At 38.8% G+C, this 22828-nt stretch overlaps 1 protein-coding gene across 6 annotated transcripts in view; it reads right to left on the reverse strand.

Annotated features, from left to right (window-relative positions):
* Nucleotides 1-22828, reverse strand: part of CCDC85A (coiled-coil domain containing 85A) — a 220455-nt gene that overhangs the window by 8735 nt on the left and 188892 nt on the right. For 2 of the 6 annotated variants that reach the window (XM_004005934.6, XM_027966814.3), the window contains exons 4-5: nucleotides 4609-4743; nucleotides 1439-1558 (exon numbers count right to left, since the gene is read on the reverse strand). The exons of 2 other annotated variants lie outside the window; for them this stretch is intronic. In XM_004005934.6, the coding sequence (XP_004005983.3) occupies nucleotides 1439-1558; nucleotides 4609-4743 (255 nt within the window). The remainder of the gene's footprint in view (nucleotides 1-1438; nucleotides 1559-4608; nucleotides 4744-22828) is intronic. 2 more of the 6 variants (XM_027966810.3, XM_027966815.3) reach the window with 1 other exon arrangement.

Below are 22828 nucleotides of genomic sequence, written 5' to 3' on the forward strand. Positions count from 1 at the left end.
AGGGCATGGAGCGCCCCTCATTCTGGTGTGCCTTACCACAAATTCCCCTCAGTTGTTCATTTTGTGAGGTTTCCCAGTCGAGACAGGAAACGCCAAGTTCATTGCCACTGGCCCCCAGCATAGTTCTACCACCTCCCCTTATCAGCAATCTGTAAGTGATTGAGAAAAGCACACTCATTTTATCAAAGTTACAGCAAAATGTAATGAGGGAGCTAAATCAACTGCTAAAACAATCATCCTCAAGTCAAGTAAATATTTTGAAGTTCTCATCTACTTCTTTGCTTTTCTGCATGCCAAGTAAAGTGTGGCCCCCTGCATAAGAGTGCCTCATCAGCCTGTGGATAAATCATTCTGAAACCAAAACAACTTTAGAAAAGTTGTGAAATCCATGTGGCAAAAGCAGGACTGAAGCACTCTACCTACTTTATGGCTCAAAAAGGTTTAGTCAAGGCTGCTACTGCTGCTAAGTCACTTCAGTCGTGTCCGACTCTGTGCGACCCCGTAAACAGCAGCCCACCAGGCTCCTCTGTCCCTGGGATTCTCCAGGCAAGAATACTGGAGTGGGTTGCCATTTCCTTCTCCAATGCATGCATGCAAGCTAAATCACTTCAGTCGTGTCCGACTCTGTGTGAAATGTTAGGAATTAGAGATAAATTGGAGGACAGTGTTTTATACTTTGGAGCTGATGAAATTTCAAGGAATTGTCTCAGTTTTTAATATGATTTTTATTGCCTGCAGTTTCTTCTTAGGTAAATATTTATATTGCATATTATTAATTTTACTTACTGGAAAGCTCATTAGTGGTAAAGAAAAATAAATGATAAATTTAAGCCACATCTTTCTTTATTGCAGAATCTTAATTATAAGCCAAAAGTAAAATATCTTTATAAATAAGACCAGATGTCTATTTTCTAATAGTCTATAAAGAGGCATTAACTAGAGTTTGAAGACTTAACTTCTATTTAGTGGTGAACAGAGTAGGCTTTGTTTATTTGAAAACTTTTGTTTTAGTAAGTTGCATAATGTACTTCAGTTGCAAAAAGAAAAATATGGTATATCCTTCCTTATCTTGGCTAACTATTAAGTTCCTGTATTTGAAGACATCCATGTTACAAACACTGCACAGAAAATACCTGTAACAATATTTTACACATACATGCACATCGGACTTTAACTTCAATGCAGATAGATATGAATCACATTACTCAAAACAAAATGATAAAATTAGATTCAATTCAAGCATAAGTACTCAAACCCACTATTAGTTTATACAATTAAAATCATTCTTCAAAACTTAATATTAAAAAATTTTTATACCATACGGGTCAAAAAATAAAGTATCTATGGTTAAAACGAGACCGTGAGGATTACCAGACTATAGTGAACAAGCCACAACACAACTGAAGTACTGAAGAAATGGTTGTACACAGTTGGTTACCTTAAGAGAGTGTACCACGGGTTCAGGCTGCTGAGAAGGTGTGGTATGTCCACTGAAGCTAGCTGGAGAGTTGGGTGAACTGTTACTCCCATCAGCCCCAGATGACAACCTAAAAGAACCCTTAGTAGAAAATCAACAACTTTGTTATTAAAACAAAAGTCGTTTATAACTGAAGAGATGTCATTCAATATTCAATTTCACTGCTAAATGACAATTAGCCTTTTTTTTTTCTAGCCTGTCATAAGATGCTATCAACCTGTTAATTGGAATATACTTGCTGCTTGACCAGCAAAAAAAAAAAAAAAAAAGGTAACCAAGAGCCATCTCTATGCATTTTCAGATGTCAGCTCTGATTTACTGAAGAGAGCAATGCCCCCTAAGGAATGCCCATTAAGAACATTTTAAGAAGGATTTTTGAAACTTAAAGATACTCAAGAGTAGGGAATTTGTGAGTTACTCCACATTTGAGTTAAGCATGCTCACTCAGCATGGCAAATGTCATGTTCCATATGTCTCAGAAAATGCAGACACATCACATTGGAGAAATGGTGTCCCTTGCCTATGGCGGAACGTTTCCCAAAGAGATTTAACCATAGGCAACATTTTCTTCAAGCATTCTCTTATTTTATGAACTTTTTAAAAATGAAAAAAACAGATTGCAAATTACATATCTGCAGTTTAGAGACTTTTCAACTGAATTGCTGAGAAGTCAGAATCTGGGCATTATTAATTTGACTTGCAAGAGTCACAATCATCCATACAGGAAATGGGAAAAAGTAAAAATGTCACTTTTTCCAGGGTTCCTTGGGAAAAACATTAATGGATCAGGAAAGAAAAAGAACAGCAGTGATCTACCCTCCGAGCAAAAACAGTCTAATGGGAATTTTCCTGTTTTTAGGGTCTGAGAGATTTTAATTTCTATTCATCAACAAATATGCAGATTTTTTCATACCTACTAGATTAATAACTGTTTCCTTTAACTTGATCCTATGAATCTAATCCCCTGAGAAGGAGCCATGGAAGGCGCATCATATGTCGATTCTTGGTAGGAAGAAACAACAGTGATCTGGGACATTAATTTTCTAGCATCTACAGGAACACTTCTATGTTGTTCATTTTAGGGATGGGTGGGAGAAGCTGAGCACAGCAATAGTTACCGGTATGGGTTTTATACAAACCATGCTAACTGCAGAGAAATTAACTCTTGCTATTGATTTTTATAGAGATTATTATTTATAATGAATTTGGAATATCTTCTCCCTTCCCTCGTCACTGTCCTTTCTATCTATATGTCCCTGAAGGCTGTCCTTGCCATCTCACAAGCCAACTGAGGCCATGTTCTTTCCTATGCAATCAGGTCAGGTCCTGCCCCCATCCTCACTAGCCAACAGGGAGAGGAAGCCATGGATTATGACATTTAGGTGACCTTTCAGCTTCTGTTTGCCACTGTAATTAATGATGAAATTAATAGCAGGTGATGACATAGGACATACAATTATCTCAGCCCAACCCCCTCTGGGAAAGAAATATAAGGTTTGTTTTGTTGTAATTTGAATCAAATCAGACATAGAGTGCCTAAAACAAATAATAGAAAGTAAACTATATGAAGTTTAAAGATGATTAATAACAGGCACATGCCCCCCATCCAACCACCAAATTTGGACATTCTCTTCCTTTGTAGAAATCAAATATTTCCAAAACAAATGAGGAACTAAAGGAAGTTCTTCCCTGAAAAGCTCTGGTTCTCTACTATTCTCTTTCCTTACCAGTACCACCCTTAGGAACTCTTCAGAAAAGGTTTCTGAGGTTATACAGAGTTCACATCCGTGTCTCATTTGGGTTCCACCACTGCAAGTGCTGTTTCCTCTGAATGGTAATCTAACTTGTCAGGCAAGATCCTTCCCCCTCTGCAACAAACTTCCTTCAAATTCTTCCTTTTCTGCCCAGCCTGTTTCAAATTCCAGACCTGGCAAAATGTGGTAGGCATGTCCAATTCTAGCTTCTTTGCCCTTGGGCGCAGGACCTCTATCTTTCAGGGTAATTTGGTTTAAGAAAATTTCTGAAATCAATAAGTAGCTTCCCTAAACCACATCCTTTGGGCAATTTAGCATTGTTTAGACTTAAGGACAGTTCTGCCTATTCAGAAAGACAGACCCTTTTATTAAAGAAGTTTCACCACCATCATCATCATAAAAGCTACAATGGAAGCTACATGGGTGGGGGAAGGGGGAAGAGGTGGTGGCAGGCAACTTATTCAGGGATTCAAGCTCTGCTTCAAATCTGCTTTGCAAGCCATGGACTTAGTCATCACCAGAAAGGTAAAGGTTCATATCTCATGTAGTTTTTGTGTAGCTGCAAAGGTTACCGAAGACAGGTTAAGTTGTACACTAATAGATGCTAAATAGTTTTCTTGATTATAACAGAAACAAGCACCTCATTCTTTCTGTCACATCTGATTTAGTTACTATAAAATAAAATTTTAGATTTCTAGTTATTGGTAGAGTTTTAACTGTGCTTTCTCTAGGCTCTGGGCTCCATCAATACATATTCTCAGCTGAATAATATGTTTTCACTGAAGCATTTTTTAAAATATGCTACTGGGTAAAATACTAGCACAAAAAATATTTTAAAAGAGTCCCTTGGAGTTTATTTCAATCAGATTTAGCCTGCTTATTTAAATTGTATCTTGGCTGACTCAGGAGACTGGGAATTTAAAAAGAAAAAAGTCTTACTGAAATTGGAAATGAGAGTCCCAGCTTTGGGGTTGTTTTCAAGCTACACATGACCACACACAGTGGGTCAGCAGTCAGTTTGAAAGGGCAGGGAATAGTTTTCTGAGCTGGTCTTGACACTTCTGTTGGTGTCTAACAGTTCATTTTCATGGTCACTGACTTTAAGCCCCTTTTCAAAAAAAAAGGTGCAGGTACCTTTCTCCTTCTTCAGTGTTTAGTTATTCAACTTTCACTCCCAGGTTCAAAGGGGAAAGCACTGAAGGTGACTGTTTAGAAGATAAAAGACTCTATTCCCGCCTTCCCTCCCCTGATTTGGACACACAGTGACTTTCTTTCATGTGTGCAGACTTGTTCTCTCCCCCCAGTATCACTTCCTCTAGCAACAGAATCCATCTGGTTACGCACAAGCAAATCAGCAGCTGACTCATCTTCACTCACCGGGAGAGTGGGCAGGCATCGTCCTATTCCTCGGCACCCTTGCCACCACTGCAAGACCCGCCGGGCTCTGGGCCCCCAGCCTTTCTCCATATTTGAGCTGTTTCTAGTTGGAGGTTGCCTTCTATTCTGGGTGGCCTTATATTTGGAACAATATAGTACAATCACTCAGAAAAATGCTGTTTCCCAAGTCTCAAGAAAGCAGACAGAACAAGAAGCTTAATGAAATGAACCACAATGACCACAATGGCAAGCTGTAACATGCACCTCTAACAAGGGAGAACATTAAAAAACTCAGTGAAGTCCTGAATGTAAGAGCTAATATTGATTTTTTTTTTTAAGTTTTGGGTAGAGGTATAACTAATTCTCAAGCTATCAAAAAGAGATAGATGATAATGCCAAAATTCTACCAAAAAAAAAGAAAAAAAGAAAAGGAAGCTATTTATACAACTTAATTTTGTTGGCTTTATTTGTGAGAAATAGAGAATTAACATAAGGTCTTCTAAGTATTTAAAGTGATAACTTCAGAACTTAGAAATTATTTAAATGCAGTTGGTAGCACTCAGACCTTATGTCAAGAAACATAATTTGGGTAGATATATTCAATACTCATAAAAACTGACACTGCATCAAATTCTCAGCAAAATTTCTGTACACTGAAGAGTATATAATGAACTCAGAGATCACTGTTGCAATAAACTATTTTACATGGGGCATATACATAATTATCAAAATTTCTATTAATCAGTCATTTCCCAAGTTTCTGTACTAGTTATAACTAGAGCTATCATATAACTGACATAAAAGGAAAATAGAAAGATTTTCATCCCTAAATTTTAGTTTTTTCCAAACTGTAATTTTATTAAAATGATCAGAAACAAAATTAACTCATTTGTCCATAATTTCCCTTCCCTGCCAAGTTTCACTAAGACCTTCTCAGAATGTTATGTCCTAAAGAATAAGAAACAATTTTTGAAATATAGAAAACTTGCAAATATAGTCTAAAAATTTCAGTGTACAAATATTTAAGTTAATTTTAGGAGACTTACAATAAAAATGATTTTTTAGTTCTCATTAATCTATTATTTGCTTTATGGTGAATAGCACTGGTCTAATTTTTACTTTTCTCAGACTTTTGGAGGCTGAACAATAAAGAAATATACCATGGTCAGAAGTGAAATCAGAAAGGGAGCAATGTCGACCAGCATTTGGTACTCACAAAACTTTATTCTGAGTCTACAAAATAAGTACAAGTAACCTATTAAGTAAGAAAGTCACAAATACTCTTCACAAATAGCAGAGAAAATTATATATTTGCAGTTGGACCACAATGATCATTTCCTCAGTCAACACTAACTTAAACTTTGCTCTCTCAGTAATCATCTGTCAGTGTCTATTTCCATCATAAAGAATTATCCAACAATTTATAATATGGTGGATGGCTGAAAAGTCACCCCCATCCCAATCTGCACAGTTTTGTTCCTGGGATGACCATTAGCAATGAATGAAGTTTTTTTCTTTTTAAAAATGAGCTCTATATTCTAAATTTGGTTCTCTCCAAGACTTAAACATCACAGATTTCATGTTTTTTGTATCCAACAACCAAATAAAACATAAAAATTTCTTTCATTTGTATTTAATGTGTAGTGAGATTAAATCCCAATGCCTCTCCACTGTAACAAAATTTATTACAATAACCATGAAATCTAAGGTAATATCTGTGAACAGTTAGAGGCCTGCTGGAAGGAGCAGTCATTTATTTTCATTTCCAGAAAGTTGATACAACATGCAATAGCAACATTTTTCAGTATCTTGTAAAAGGTTCTTTTTAAACATATGCAATACAGATTGTAGAGGATTAATCTCATAAAAGGGGGCAATATATGTATTCTTGCCTCAAGAACCCCATGAACAGTATGAAAAGGCAAAAAGATAAGACACTGAAAGATGAACTCCTCAGGTCAGTTGTGCCCAATATGCTACTGGAGATCCGTGGAGAAATAATTCCAGAAAGAATGAAGAGATGGAGTCAATGCAAAACCAACATGCAGTTGTGGATGAAACTGGTGATAGAAACAAAGTCTGATGCTGTAGAGAGCAATACTGCATAGGAACCTGGAATTTTAGGTACATGAATCAAGGCAAATTGGAAGTGGTCAAACAGGAGATGGCAAGAGTAATCGTCAACATTTCAGGAATCAGCAAACTAAAATGGACTGGAATGGGTAAATTTAACTCATCTGACCATTATATCTACTACTGTGGGCAAGAATCCCTTAGAAGAAATGGAGTAGCCATCGTAGTCAACAAAAGAGTCCAAAATGCAGTACCTGGATGCAATCTCAAAAGCGACAGAATGATCTCTGTTCATTTTCAAAGCAAACCATTCAATATCACGATAATCCAAGTCTATGCCCCGACCAGTAATGCTGAAGAAGCTGAAGTTGAAACATTTTATGAAGACCTACAAGACCTTCTAGAACTAACACCCAAAAAAGATGTCCTTTTCATTATAGGGGACTGAAATGCTAAAGTAGGAAATCAACGAATACTTGGAGTAACAGGCAAATTTGGCCTTGGAGTACAGAACGAAGCAGGGCAAAGGCCAACAGAGTTTTGCCAAGAGAATGCACTGGTCATAGCAAACACCTCTTCTAACACAAGAGAAGACTCCACACGTGGACATCACCAGATGGTCAATACCGAAATCAGACTGATTACGTTCTTTGCAGCCAAAGATGGAGAAGCTCTATATAGTCAGCAAAAACAAAACCAGGAGTTGACTGTGGCACAGATCATGAACTCCTTATTGCCAAATTCAGACTGAAATTGAAGAAGTAGGGAAAACCGCTAGACCATTCAGGTATGACCTAAATCAAATCCCTATGATTATACAGTGGAAATGACAAATAGATTCAAGGGATTACATCTGAAAGATTGCCTGAAGCACTATGGATGGAGGATCATGATGTTGTATAGGAGACAGGAATCAAGACCATCCCCAAGAAAAAGAAATGCAAAAGAGAAAAATGGCTTTCTGAGGAGGTCTTACAAATAGCTGTGAAAAGAAGAGAAGTGAAAAGCAAAGGATAAAAGGAAACCTATACCCATTTGACTTCAGAGTTCCAAAGAACAGCAAGGAGAGATAAGAAAGCCTTCCTCAGTGATCAGTGCAAAGAAATAGAGGAAAACAATAAAATGGAAAACTTAGCAGTGGTCACAAGACTGGAAAACGTCAGTTTTCATACCAATCCCAAAGAAAGGAAATGCCAAAGAATGTTCAAATACCACACAATTGGACTCATCTCACATGCTAGTAAAGCAATGCTCAAAATTCTCCAAGCCAGGCTTCAACAGTACATGAACCGTGAACTTCCAGATATTCAAGCTGGTTTTAGAAACGGCAGAGGAACCAGAGATAAAATTGCCAACATCTGCTGGATCATGGAAAAAGCAAGAGAGTTCCAGAAAAACATCTATTTCTGCATTATTGACTATGCCAATCCTTTGACTATGTGGATCACCACAAACTGTGGAAAATTCTTCAAGAGAAGGGAATACCAGACCACCTGACCTGTCTCCTGAGAAATCTGTATGCAGTTCAAGAAACAACAGTTAGAACTGGACATGGAACAACAGACTGCTTGAAGACTGGGAAAGGAGTAAGTCAAAGCTATATGTTGTCACACTGCTTATTTAACTTATATGCAGAATACATCATGTGACATGCTAGGCTGGATGAAGCACAAGCTCAGATCAAGACTGTTGGGAGAAATAGCAATAACCTCAGACATGCAGATGACATCACCCTTATGGCAGAAAGTGAAAAAGAACTAAAGAGCCTCTTGATGAAAGTGAAAGGAGAGTGAAAGAGTTGGCTTAAAGCTCAACATTCAGAAAACTAAGATCATGGCATCCAGTCCCATCACTTCATGGCAAATAGATGGGGAAACAGTGGAAACAGTGATAGACTTTATTTTGGGGGGCTCCAAAATCACTGCAGATGGTGATTGCAGTCATTAAATTAAAACATCCTTGCTTCTTGGAAGAAAAGTTATGACTAACCTAGACAGCATATTCAGAGAAGGCAATGGCACCCAACTCCAGTATTCTTGCCTGGAAAATCCCATGGACAGAGGAGCCTGGTAGGCTGCAGTCCACAGGGTCGCTAAGAGTCAGACACGACTGAGCAACTTCACTTTCACTTTTCACTTTCATGCATTGGAGAAGGATATGGCAACCCACTCCAGTGTTCTTGCCTGGAGATCGCACAGAGTCGGACCCAACTGAAGTGACTTAGCAGCAGCAGCAGACAGCATGTTAAAAAGCAGAGACATTACTTTGCCAACAAAGGTCCATCTAGTCAAGGCTATGGTTTCTCCAGTAGTCATGTATGGATGTGAGAGTTGGACTATAAAGAAAGCTGGGTGCAGAAGAATTGATGCTTTTGACCTGTGGTGTTGGAGAAGACTCTTGAGAGTCCCTTGGACTGCAAGGAGATCCAGCTAGTCCATCCTAAAGGAAATCAGTCCTGAATATTCATTGGAAGGACTGATGTTGAAGCTGAATCTCCAATACTTTGGCCACCTGATGCAAAGAACTGACTCATTGGAAAAGACCCTGATGCTGGGAGGAGAAGGGGACAACAGAGGATGAGATGGTTGGATGGCATCACCAACTCAATGGACATGAGTCTGAATAAACTCTGGGAGTTTGTGATGGACAGCGAGGCCTGGCATGCTGCAGTCCATGGGGTTGCAAAGAGTTGGACACGACTGAGCAACTGAACTGAACTGAGCTGATACGAGTCAGATTTTCACAGATGAATAAACTACTTTATTATCATTTTAAAGGAAAAGGTACTCTTTTAAAATCAGGATTATTGACTTTCTACTCATTTCAGCAACTTTCTTGTTTTAAATCAGGTCACGGAAAAATGTATTCTGGACTGGCCATCATTTTTGACCTTCAAGTAAAATATAATGAAGGTTTTCTGCTAGCTCTACAGTTGTCAATCATGCTATTTTTTTGAAGATAGATTCATAGAATATAAATCATCAGTAATTCTGGTTGGAGTGATTTCTGGCAAATTCAGAACCTGAAGTGGGGATACCCAAATTCTATCCAGGAATTGGGAGAACAATTCCCAACCACCTTAACAAAGTCATTTCCTGTTTTCTAAGGAATTCTATTTTGCTTTGTCTTCTGCAGTTTTCCAAAAATTCAAATTCATTTTTTTCCTAAAAAGCATGCATGAATGACCCTGCCATGGTACTCATCAGCTACTGTTCAGCTACTTTATATACAGTTAACCTGAAAATTATTTAGTATTTAGTATCCTATTTAGTATTTTGCATGTTATTTAACTTTGCTCTTTTGTTAATAGCAACGGAATGCTGCACACCCAGACTGTATGAGAAGTAAATTACAGATCACTTAATATGCGGTAAGTACTCATTATAGAAGTCACAAATTCTACTACTATAAACAAATACCCTAGATCAGGAAACAAAAGCACACCTCAGCATAACATAGGCTAAAAATACCATCCAAAACACACAAACAAAAAAAAACATAGGCTAAATATGTCAGCTATGATGACATAGCTGGTATCATAATCAATGGCTGAAAAGCTAAAAGCATTTTCCCTAAGCTGAGCAACAAGACAAGGATGTCCCCTCTTGCCAGTTTTATTCAGCATGGTGTTAGAAGTCCTAGTCATAGCAATCAGACAAGAAAAAGAAATAAAAATACTAATTGAAAAAAAAAAAAAGTGCCACTGTTTGCATGATGGCATGATACCAAACAGAGAAAATCCTACACATCACCAAAAAACTAACCAGTAAATTAAGTGAAGCTACAGGATACAGGATTTATACGCAGAAATCTCTTGCTTGTCTATGCATTAATAATGAACTATCAGAAAGAGAAAGCAAGAAAATAATCACATTTAAAACTGGATCAAAAAGAGTAAACTACCTAGGGGTAAACTTAAGTGAAGTCGCTCAATCGTGTCTGACTCTTTGCCACCCTGAAGACTGTAGCCCACCAGGCTCCTCTGTCCATGGGATTCTCCAGGCAAGAATACTGGAGTGGGTTGCCATTTCCTTCTCCAGGGGATCTTCCCAACCCAGGGATCAAACCCAGGTCTCCCGCATTGTAGGCAGACATTTTAACCTCTGAGCCACCAGGGAAGCCGGGGGTAAACTTAACCAAGGAGGTAAAAGACCTGTACTCTGAAAATTATGACACTCTGATGAAGGAAATTGAAGATGATACAAATAAATGGAAATATATCCTGTGTTCATGAATTGGGAAAAAAAATATTGTTAAAATGTCCATACCATTCAAAGGAATCTGCAGTCCTAATGCAATCCCTATCAAAATATCTGCGACATTTTTCACAGAACTAGAACAAATAACCCTAAAATTTATATGGAACCACAAAAGACTTAATAGCCAAAGAAATCTTGACAAAACAGAACAACACTGGAGCTATCATGTGCCTTGAATTCAGACTATACTACAAAGCCACAGTGATCAAAACAGTGTAATACTGGCACAAAAATAGACACTTAGATCAATGGAACAGAATAGAGGGCCCAGAAGTAAACCCACACACTTATGGTCAATCAATCTATGACAAAGGAGTTAATAATATACAACGGGGAAAAGATAGTCTCTTCAATAAACGATGCTGGAAAAAACTGAACAGCTACATGTGAAACAATGAAATTAGAACATTTACTTACACCATATATACAAATAAACTCAAAATGGATTAAAACCTAAATGTAAGATCAGACACCATAACACTAGGTGAAAATATGAGCAGAACAGTCTTTGACATGAATCAGCAATGTTTTTTGAATCTGTCTCCTAAGGCAAAGGAAACAAAAACAAACAGGACCTAATTAAACTTAAAAACTTTTATACAACAAAGGAACCCATTGACAAAGTGAAAAGACAAATAATGGGAATAAAATATTTGCAAATTATATGCCCAATAGGAGTTAATATTCAAAATATTTAAAACTCATATATATACATCTCTAAAACTCCTATATATATCATATATATATAACTTATATATATATATAACTCATATATATATATATGAGTTTTAAAAGCTCATATAACTCAGTATCAAAAAAAAAACCTGATTAAGAAACGGACAGAAGACCTAAATAGACATTTCTTCAAAGAAGACACACAGTTGGTGAACATGCATATGAAAAGATGCTCAACATCACTAGTTATCAGAGAAATGCAAATCAAAACCACAGAGAGGTCATCCTGCTCACATCTGTTAGAAAGGTTACCATCAAAAAGACCACAACTAACAAACACTGGTGAGAATGTGGAGAAAAGGGAACCGTTGTGCACTGTTGCTAGGAATGTAAATTGATGAATCCACTACGGAAAAAGGTGTGGAGGTTCTTTAAAAAACTAAAAAGAGAACCACCATAGGATCCAGCAATTCCACTCCTGAATATATATCTTAAGGAAACAAAAACATTAATTCAAAAGGACACCTACACTCAATGCTCACAGCAGCATTATGTACAATAGCCAGGAGACAGAAACAACCTTAGAGCTGACTGATAGATGAATCAGTCAAAAGATATGGTATACAAGTCAAAAGATAGTATACAAAAGACATGGTAATTATGCATGCATGATCCTAGTTCCCCATCCAGGGACTGAACCCATACCCCCTACAATGGAAGCATGGAGTCCCAACTACTGGGCCACCAGGGAAGTCCCTACTACCCATTTTTCATGACATGATATCTGGAAATTTGGGATACGTTCTATTATTGTCCTTAAAATAACTGATCTTCTAAATTAAGGAAAAAATATGAAATCATTCAAATTTTTAAAAGATCATCTAAGAAAATACTTATGGTCCCAGAATACTTATTCTGTATGGTCCTGGAAGAAAAGTATTCATGATGTGAGATTTAAGAGAACTAGCAAGGAAATGGCAACCCACTCTAGTGTTCTTGCCTGGAGAATCCTAGGGACGGGGGAGCCTGGTGGGCTGCCATCTATGGGGTCGCACAGAGTCGGACACAACTGAAGTGACTTAGCAGCAGCAGCAGCAGCAGCACCAGCAGCAGCATGATAAAGCTTTTGTGATTATCTTCTTGCTATTTTATGGCTATATTTTACTTGTTTTAATAAAATTATATTTAACTGACACTCTAGAATCTTCCAGTCTTTTGCCTCATAGAAGTACATTTTTAAAAAGTCAAAACCAATACAGTATTGTAAAGTAAAATAAAAAATTAAGTAATTAATTAAAAAATTATAACAGGGAAAAGGAAGTTCAAATATTTACATTGTTAACCACTTAATGAGTAGAAAATAGAATTAATAAAATTATGACCATTAAAAAAATAAAGTCTTTAACAAGAATAGGAGAATATTATGTTTTTATATTTTATCATGAATACATGCTTCCCACTTTGATATAAATCAGATGTAATATATTTGTAGCAAACATTAGAGCCCAGCCCCCTTACCTATTATAGAAAGCCAACTATGAAAGCCTGAAGATTGATCGGCTAAAGTGGTTTCCTGTTAGTTAAAGATGTTTAATTTTTTATAAATCCTGAAGCTAGGTCAAAGTATCAAACTGTGTGCCTCATACTTCATGAGAATGCATACCTAATTTAAGAGTGAGGATGAATTCTCCTCTTCCTTATTATATGGCAAGAGCAGATGCTTTGGAAAATAATATTTTGCTCAGTTTGATCAGTCTTCATTCTGACATACTGCAATACTGCAATAGCACGCAAACAAATGCTCAGATAAGAAGAGATTTTAAAGACTTGTCTCTTTGACAAGTCTTTTCCAAGAGATTCCTGAGAATAGACTTAAAAATGCTAAGAGACCCTCTGCTTTGGTCTAATAGGTAATAGTTGACTGTATTCAGAGAAAAGCACTTCTTATTTAAATTAAAGAATCTATTCAACATGACTTTAAATACTACATATATTAAATAATTTCCTAGATTTACAGATATTTATTTATTCACTTCACATATATTTACTAAGCACCTACCAAAGATAATATTCCATATGATGCCAAGCACATTTCCATTCCAATAAATTTTTGTTGCAAGAAAAGCACAGTAAGTTTGTATTTTTGACTATAGGATCACAATGCTTAGGTTCAGAGTCTTAATCTGACACTGGCATGACCTCTTCTGTGCCTCAGTTTCCTAGTCTATAAAATGTGGATAGTAATGCTACAATGGAAAGTCAGTCTATAGGTTTGGTTACTTACATGAAAAGAGCTTTACAACAATCCCTGGCCCACAGTAAGTGCTAAGTAATTGCTGTCATTATCGCAAATGTTTTAGCTTTGCTTGTCAACACATTTTATAACTTGTTTGTCAATCTGCTTTCACATGTTTATTATTTAGAGCAGTTTTCAACCTGAGGTGATTTGGCCCCCAGCAGGAGATACTTGGCAAAGAGGCCTACATATATTTTTAGTTGTCAAAACTGGGCAGTTTCTATGGGAATCTAGTCGGTAGAGGACAAGGATGCTGCTGAATATCTGACAATGCACAGGACAGGGACAGCCCACTACAGCAGAATTATCCAGCCCCACATGTCAATAGTGCTCAGGCTGAGAAATCCTGATGTAGCAAATCTAGTGAATCTCTGCATTTTGCATGTGAAGACAAGTTGCCCACAAGACTGTGATGGAGCCTGTGATGATTTTGAAGGAAATTCTCTGAGCTTAAGACCTCAAGTGATCTAAGTATAAAGACATCCTTATTTCCACCCCCCCCCATAAGCAAATTACTCTAACAAAAGGAATAGTATTTAAAAAAAAAAAAAAAAACCTGATACATCCTACTATAATAACACTAGCAGAAAGAGCACGCAGAATGGGCAGGCTCAGGGCAGCAGTCCAGAGGACAAAGAACTGCAGAGTGGATAGCGTGTGGACACTGCAGCACCTTGAAAACAGAGACACCAATCCCACAGGGAGTAAAGTAGCAGAGGTGCTTTGTGGACATTACGGGAGAAAATGAATCTTCCTTAGCAAAACAAAAGGTAAAGATTCTGCCATTAACATTAAGTAGTCATACCAAGAAAGAATAAAATTGCCCACAAATAGAAATGAGGGCTCTGACACATGAAACAACATCCCAGGGCAGATGAGAATACGCTGTGATAGGCAGAGAGGAATCAGAGAATGCTGGACTAGAACAGGGACCATTCTCTCCAGATGTAGCCAAGTCTGTTTACATGTTTGTCTCCTCAGTAGGAAGAAGACTCCTTGAGGGTGCATCTGAATCATAACAGCTCTCAATTACTGAGCCCCTGCTACGTGTTAGGCCTCTCCTAAGTGCTGTCAATTAAAAGATTATTAAGAGTAGCTCATATGAGCTTCTACTATATGATAATACCCATTAAGACATGAACTGTTGGTCTGGTGCTTGTTCTCAGTAATTTATACTTCATAGCGACTTTTTTTTTTCTTTTTGGCTTGGGGCCCTGAAGGTCTTCTGTTCCAGGTACTCATCCTTTAGCTCCTGGGCTACAAGGAGATCCTGCAGATCCTAGGGAGCATCAGGACTGACTCAGGGGCTTGGGGAGGTCAGAATAGAAGCATGTTAATAACTAATGCAGAAGAACTGGTACATACCAGGTGAACATCAGCTGTGGGCCCAAGGACTTTGTCCACTCCAGACCCAGAACTGTGGCCACAACAGTTACATAAACTTGCAGCTGTAATAACCCAAAGATTCTGAACTTTGAGATTTCATGAAATCACCTAATGAACTTGTTGAGAATTGTTAGCAACTCATTTTGGAGTACTATGTGAGTCACGGTATAAATGAAATACAATAGGGTTCCAGCTCAACACAGTTATCAAGAGAGTAATCTATTTCCTATTCTAGCTTTCTGCTCTCTGGGTTTGCAGTTCCAGTGATAGTTTTCTGGATCCCATGCTTTTCTTATTCCATACTGGTGTGATCCAGGATGTCACTCTCTTGATTCTGGTTCCTTCATATTTATTCATATTCTTTCTCTTATTCTGGAACAGGTGTTGAAAAAGCTTGCTTCCATCCTGGCTCTGATGAACAAGTCATGATCATGGGGACTCTACTTTCATGGTTTGGCAGAGGATACAATTACCCTGACCACCCACTGCAAGGTGAGCTAATAAAGGACTCTTGTTCATAGCCCTATCCCATTTGCTAGTAATATTTCACGTATCTTGGAACTCCTTAAGGTCACTGCACTTGACTTTTATTATCTCTATAATCACAATGACCAGCACCCTATCTCCACATAGAAGTTGCTCAACAAAGTTAATATATTAATGGATAATAAAAACCTATGCGCAGGACAGTAGTTTTTCCTCTATCATCTCAGAAGTAGTTGTGTAAATGCTTTAATTATGTTTCTGTGTACTCTGTAGTTAGTAGGTACTCAACTATTTATTGAGTCATTAAAGCATACTTCTAGAGTGCTAAAATGGCCTGAAACAAATAAAACTGAAATTTCTGTGATGTCTATCTACAGAATTTAAACACAGACTAAATTTCCATTCTTTTTTTCTGATTCATCAGAATTTAAATATAGACTAAATTTCTATTATTTTTATTAGCCGGAGCCAAATTAATTTATTCTGAAAATTTTGAATCACTTCCTTCTATTTCTAAAGCTGCAGTGAGCTCAAATATGTTAAAGAAAAAAAAAAGTAACTGAAAAGATTACTAGGAATGGTTAGCAAACCCAAAGAATAAGACCTTATTATGGAGGCATCCGAAGTATATGGTGATTTCCATCAAAATCATTATATAATGCCAAACACCAAATGGTGAATATTAAAAAGTTATCACCAAAAGAGGTATTATTCTCAGCTTCATTAAGTATAGACCAGTCAATGTATAAGGCCAATCCCAGCTCCAGGCAGCACCAGTGGTAAAGAACTCGTCGCCTGCCAATGCAGGTTAGAGACATGGGTTCCATCCCTGGGTCAGGGCGATCCCCTGGAGGAGGGCACATCAACCCAATCCAGTATTCTTGCCTGGAGAATCCTATGGACAGAGGAGCCTGGCAAGCTGTGAGCCATAGGGTCGCACAGAGTCGGACATGACTGAAGTGACTTAGCATGCATACATGCATGACTCCTCATTTATCATGCCAAACAATGTCTAAGATTGAGGTCTGTGAAGTCACAGCTGAGGTGGTGAGGCGCTCCAATTCAGATAACCTGAAATTTTAAGCAGTTGTCACATTCAGGGAAACAGGAAGTTGTTCAGAAGAATGTGAGCCTAGAACATTAGGGACAGGGTAGCAAGAAATGAGGCGGACATGAACGGCAAGAGGTGAGATGATGAAGAACCTTCCATAGCATATAAATGATTCGAAATTTATTCTATGATAGCTGCATGACAAGACCTGATGTGGTCTGGTTGATTGTTCAGGGAATAATGTAGAGATTGATCTGGGTGGGACAAGACTTGTAGTTAGTTACTCAGTTATGTCCGATTCTTTGCGACCCCACGGACTATAGCCCACCAGGCTCCTCTGTTCATGGGGTTCTCCAGGCAAGAATACTGGAGTGGGTTGCCATGCCCTCCTCCAGAGGATCTCCCCAATCCAGGGATGGAAGCCAGGTCTCCCACATTGCAGGCAGACTCTTTACTGTCTGAGCCACCCAGGGAAGCCCATGAATACTGGAGCAGGTAGCGTATCCCTTTCTCCAGGGGATCTTCCTGACCTAGGAATTGAGCTGGGGTCTCCTGCATTGTAGGTGTACTCTTTACCAGCTGAGCTACCAGACTAGTTGGTATGAAGACAAGCTAGTCTGGGATGAAATCCAATTATGAGATTAACAAAGAAGTTCAAATGAACAATGATTACTCATCACCTACACTGGACAACAGCCAAAAGAATACAAAGGATGATATTGATGGATTAAAGGGAAGGAACTTATGAGCTTTAATGTTTATTTGAGTGTAGGTAGGGAGGCTGAAAGAGGACTCCAGGATGCGAGCAGCTAACTCGTCATGCCATTAACCAGGATAGGAAATGCCAGGAGATGTAATATATCTAACCCTTTCAGATTTTAAAATCAAGATCAAAGAGGGAATTAACAGTATAAAGCACAAAAGCATCTTTCTCACAAATATTCCCCAAAATGGTTTCCTTCTGACATGTAAAATAGGAGCTTGCAAAATATTTAAATTGTAAATGACTTGAACTTCATGCCATAATGAAAATATGTTCTTGGGAGAGAAAATAATTCTGAAATATCTATGACGCTAGGTGAAACCTGCAGATATTTAAATGCAGTTTCCAAAAATAGTAATAATAATAAATGAAAGTAATTACAGAGGTTAGCAGGATGCCTTTTTACAAGAATGAGAGAGCAAACCCCAGGAAGAAAAGAATGAATATCTTGAAAGGGCCAGAACGGCGAACACCCTCTATCTCTGCAGCCAGAGCAACAACAAAGAATAACAACAAAGGCATAGCAAACAAACAACAAAAAAAGCTATTAAACAATAGGTAGGAAATGCGGACAATTAGATTTACATCATTCTGCTTCTAAGAAGAGTTTATGTGCTTAATTCTTGTTCTGTATTAACCATACACCTCCCTGTTGAGAAAGACTGAAATTTCTAGGGCGGAAAAAAAGATGATATCTCAATGGGTTTCCAATCAGGTTGACATTAAGTAGTAAGTGTACAATACTGTTGTTGAGAGAAACATCTGAATATTTTTAGGTCTTGAGCTTATAAAAAAAGGCGGCGGGGGTGGGGAATAAGGAATGAGGAAGAGAGAGCTCAAGGCCTGGAACGCAAATGACAGTGCAGAGGCAAAATCAAAAACGTAATGCTAATTAACAGTGCATTTGGCTTGCAGAGCAGAGCTCAGTAATGATTGTGTTAAATACCTCAGCACTTCAGAGCCCAGCGGAAGAGATGTAGCTAGAGCCCCAGGGACTAAACAGAAACTTAAGACAAATCCTTGTGAGGTAGTGTTTGCTGGTTGGGCTTTGGCAAACAGAAGGATCTCCAGTTTCTTCAGAATCTCCCAGTCCACAAGGGTCCCACACAAAATGGGGAGATCAAGATACGAGAGACGTCAACAGAGAAGTGCAAAGAGTCACCTTCATCCATGGGTGGTTACCACCCTAGGACAGGCATTCATAACACAAATAAGGACGCTGCCTGTCAGGCTGCAGCTCAGCTGTGCCATTTGTGCAAAACGTTACCTCAGAGCAATTCACAATGATCTGAGTTCAAAAGGTTTATAAAAACCAGAGTGGCCCAAATGAACCGAGGCCCCATAGTCTCTGCACACACGGTAGTAATATCACCAGTGGGGAGAACTGAGATCTCCCATCAGTGACAGCACCACTAGAGCTCAAAAGGAAGCATCACGGGGACATGAGCTCAATTTTCACAAATGGCTCTTACTAGGGAAGGAAGAAAATAAGTGATTTTACAAATATGTTTATTTCTGCACTACTTTCTAACATAAACAATTTAGGGTGCACTGTACTCCCCTCTCCTTCCCTACCTCTAACTTGTGCTATGTCCCAGGGCACAGTCCACAAACCACTTTACCCCCCCCCAAACATGCATTGAAACATGCATTCACAAAAATTGCTTATTCAGTTCCATAGCAGTGTATTCTTTCAAATTTTTATACTCAGCACTGACCTTTCCTGAGTTCCACGTATCTGACTCTACATCTGACATCTCGTCTGTGTCCAACAGCTCACCTTTCCCACAGCCCAAAGAACTTGATTCCCCTGCAACCCCTCACCTGTTCTTTCCATGCTTCCCCATCTCAGTAAGAAGTGCCACCAATCATACAGACAGCTGCTTAGATCATAATCCAAGGGTCATCCTTGATTTTCCCCTCGGCCACCATCCGCTGCAGTCTCTGTAAACAGCTCCTCCTGGGGTGGCTGGTGCCCAACCCATGCAGTTTCTTTCCTCTATAGTCCACATCCAATCTGTCATGAAGCTCCATCAGCTCTACTTAAAGACACAGCATTGTGAATCCCACGCCTCCTCACCATTTCCACCCCTGTTTCAAGCTACCATCAGCCCTCAATCTTCCAAAACAGCTCCCTAATCAGTGTCCCTAAGTCCCCTCCCCTGCCTCTACCATTTGCAATCCAGTCTCCATCCAGCATTCACAGAGACCTTTGGGACATGTAAACAGATGACACCATACCCTCAACCAGTTCCTCCAATGGTTTTTCATTAACTAAGACCCAGAAACCACCCACTTGACCTTGGTCAATAGAGCCCACAGGGTCTGTCCCCCATCTCAGACTTCACTTCACATCCTGATACTCTCTGTTCCGAGCATTCTGTTCCAGCCCCTCTAGCCTTGTAGCTCCTGTTTCCTCACACACACCTATCTCAATCCTACCTAAGGCTCTTGTCCTTGCTGTTCTCACTTACTGCAATCCTCTTTTCCAGCCATAAGCCTTTCCTTCTTTCAGTCCTCTTCAGACGTCACATCCTAGAGAGGTTTTTGCTAACTCCACATAAAATACCCCTTACTCCAGTCACCATCCAATTCTTTACCCTGCTTTTGTTTTCTGTACAGTTATCATCACTTCCCATTACTATGTATTTAAGCTTTAAAACAATAATCCACCTAAGAAAATGTAAGCTGCAAGAATATTTTATTCAGGCCTGTATCTCCATTGTCTGAAACAGTATCTGTACACGAGGGATGCTTAAAAAAATACTTAAGGGGTAAAACACTGACTGAGTTGCCAATACTAGTCATCAGCCTCCCATGATCTACAGAAATTCCATTCCCCATTTGTTAGGGGTTGTTTTGGTTATACTAAGAAAAGCAGAGAAAGCCCAGTGATCACTCATTATTGAATGACTATCGCTGAACCATAAAATTAAAAGACGCTTACTCCTTGGAAGAAAAGTTATGAGCAACCTAGATAGCACATTGAAAAGCAGAGACATTACTTTGCCGAATAAGGTCCATCTAGTCAAGGCTATAGTTTTTCCTGTGGTCATGTATGGATGTGAGAGTTGGACTGTGAAGAAGGCTGAGCACCGAAGAATTGATGCTTTTGAACTGTGGTGTTGGAGAAGACTCTTGAGAGTCCCTTGGACTGCAAGGAGATCCAACCAGTCCATTCTGAAGGAGATCAACCCTGGGATTTCTTTGGAAGGAATGATGCTAAAGCTGAATCTCCAGTACTTTGGCCCCCTCATGCGAAGAGTTGACTCATTGGAAAAAACTCTGATGCTGGGAGGGATTGGGGGCAGGAGGAGAAGGGGACGACCGAGGATGAGATGGCTGGATGGCATCACGGACTCGATGGACGCAACTCTGAGTGAACTCCGGGAGTTGGTGATGGACAGGGAGGCCTGGCGTGCTGCGATTCATGGGGTCTCAAAGAGTCGGACGAGACTGAGCGACTGAACTGAACTGAACTGATCGCTGAACCAATTTAACAACAAATGTCAGCATCTCTCCTTCCAAAAACTGAGGTTAATGCTTTTGTCTAGCCTATATGAGTTTCTGGGAAGAACAGACAGAATAACTAAAATAGAAAGCAGTTTTATCTTACCCTTCCATACAGATTTTGACAACAGCTAATGCCACAAACCAAGTCTGCCTGGTTAAAAATTTTTATTTCTCCTGAAATCTCTCCTGAAGTCTCTAGGTGAAAAACTCAAGAGAAATAAAAGGGCCAGAATTATGAGATCATTACCTAAACAAAGGAGCTGGCTAAACTTTAAAATGCACAGCTAAATTCTTTCTGAAAAGTGACATTATAAAGCTTTAAGAAGGGCAAATTTAAAAAAAGATTAAAGTTAGAATTTCTGTAGTAGTGCTATCCTGGAAAACAATCAGGTCAATGAATAGGTAAGTTTTCCAAGGTTAGAGTTGTCTTTAAAAACAAAAGAGAGATAGTATTTTGCTAACCCAAGAGAGATGACCCAGGGATTAATGAGTTCCATAAGCAACTCACTGCCTGACCCTCAGCAAGTCATTTGTCCTCAATGATAAAGCAGAGAGAGGTCTGTCAACTAGCTTCACATAGTGACTGAGACAGGTGACTAAAAAGCTGATTGCAAGATACTCTGAAAACAACAAGCAATACAGAGAAAGGCTTGCTAAAGGCTAGGTTGCCATCAGTCACCATCTAAGCCTTGCGCATGCACTCAGCTCTTTTTAAGCTCCCTTCTTCCTCTTGACTCTTCTGATGTCAGTCACTCCTGGTGACAAAGACAAGTGAGGATTCCCCTGTTTCTCTCACTCATTTCTCATTTCCTGATCTACTGCAGACATGAACTAGCCTTTGTATTCCTCTTTTGTTTCCCAAAGCACCTTGCAGATCGTGTGTGTGTGCATACCACATATTTGACAAAGATGATGAGAGAGAAGATTAATATAAAGGACCTGAAAACACACAGTTCACTTAATTCCTGTCAGCAATCTCCCTATATTTTCAGTCTTTCATGAAATGCTCTCACTAAAGGGAAAGGGAGATTAACTGATTTCTGATCTCCTCCCAGGAGAGAAGTGGTTTTCCTCATTTATTGATAAACATGGATTTAAAATTTTGCTTGTCTGTGAAGGACTTTATAGAAATTCACATTCTTTCCAAGCCACGAGCCATTAAAGACAAGCCTGCCCCATGTTATCTTCCCAGCCATCTCTTGAAGGCAGGCAAGAATAGCCAGGACACAAAACCAATATAATCACTCATACACTAAGTGCAGATTCAGTCACCATTTGTATGTGCTTCAGAAACATACATATTCCTGTTAGCATCATAACTGTCCTTGTAAGGGAGGACTTGCCTTTGCAAGTCAAACGCAAGCACCTTGACCAACAAAATCCTTCCAAAGCTAAGTCATTTGTTAGGAAACAATACTTTTACTTTTGCTCAACTACTCCTTTAGTTCAATTACTTTTCAAATCCCAGATACTGATAACAGGTTTGGAGATGATGAGACAAATTTAAACCAATGAAAAAATAATACTTATTGAGAAAACCATTTGCATACAATTAAATTCTTTATGCACAGATGAAAATTTATGTAACACTGAAAGTGTTATTCACTCAGTCGTATCTGACTCTTTGTGACCCCCATGGACTATAGACTGCCAGGCCCCACTGTCCATGGAGTTCTCTAGGCAAGAATACTGGAGTAGGTTGCTATTCCCTTCTCTAG

This window comes from Ovis aries, chromosome 3 (assembly GCF_016772045.2).
Source record: "Ovis aries strain OAR_USU_Benz2616 breed Rambouillet chromosome 3, ARS-UI_Ramb_v3.0, whole genome shotgun sequence".
Taxonomy (NCBI): domain Eukaryota; kingdom Metazoa; phylum Chordata; class Mammalia; order Artiodactyla; family Bovidae; genus Ovis; species Ovis aries.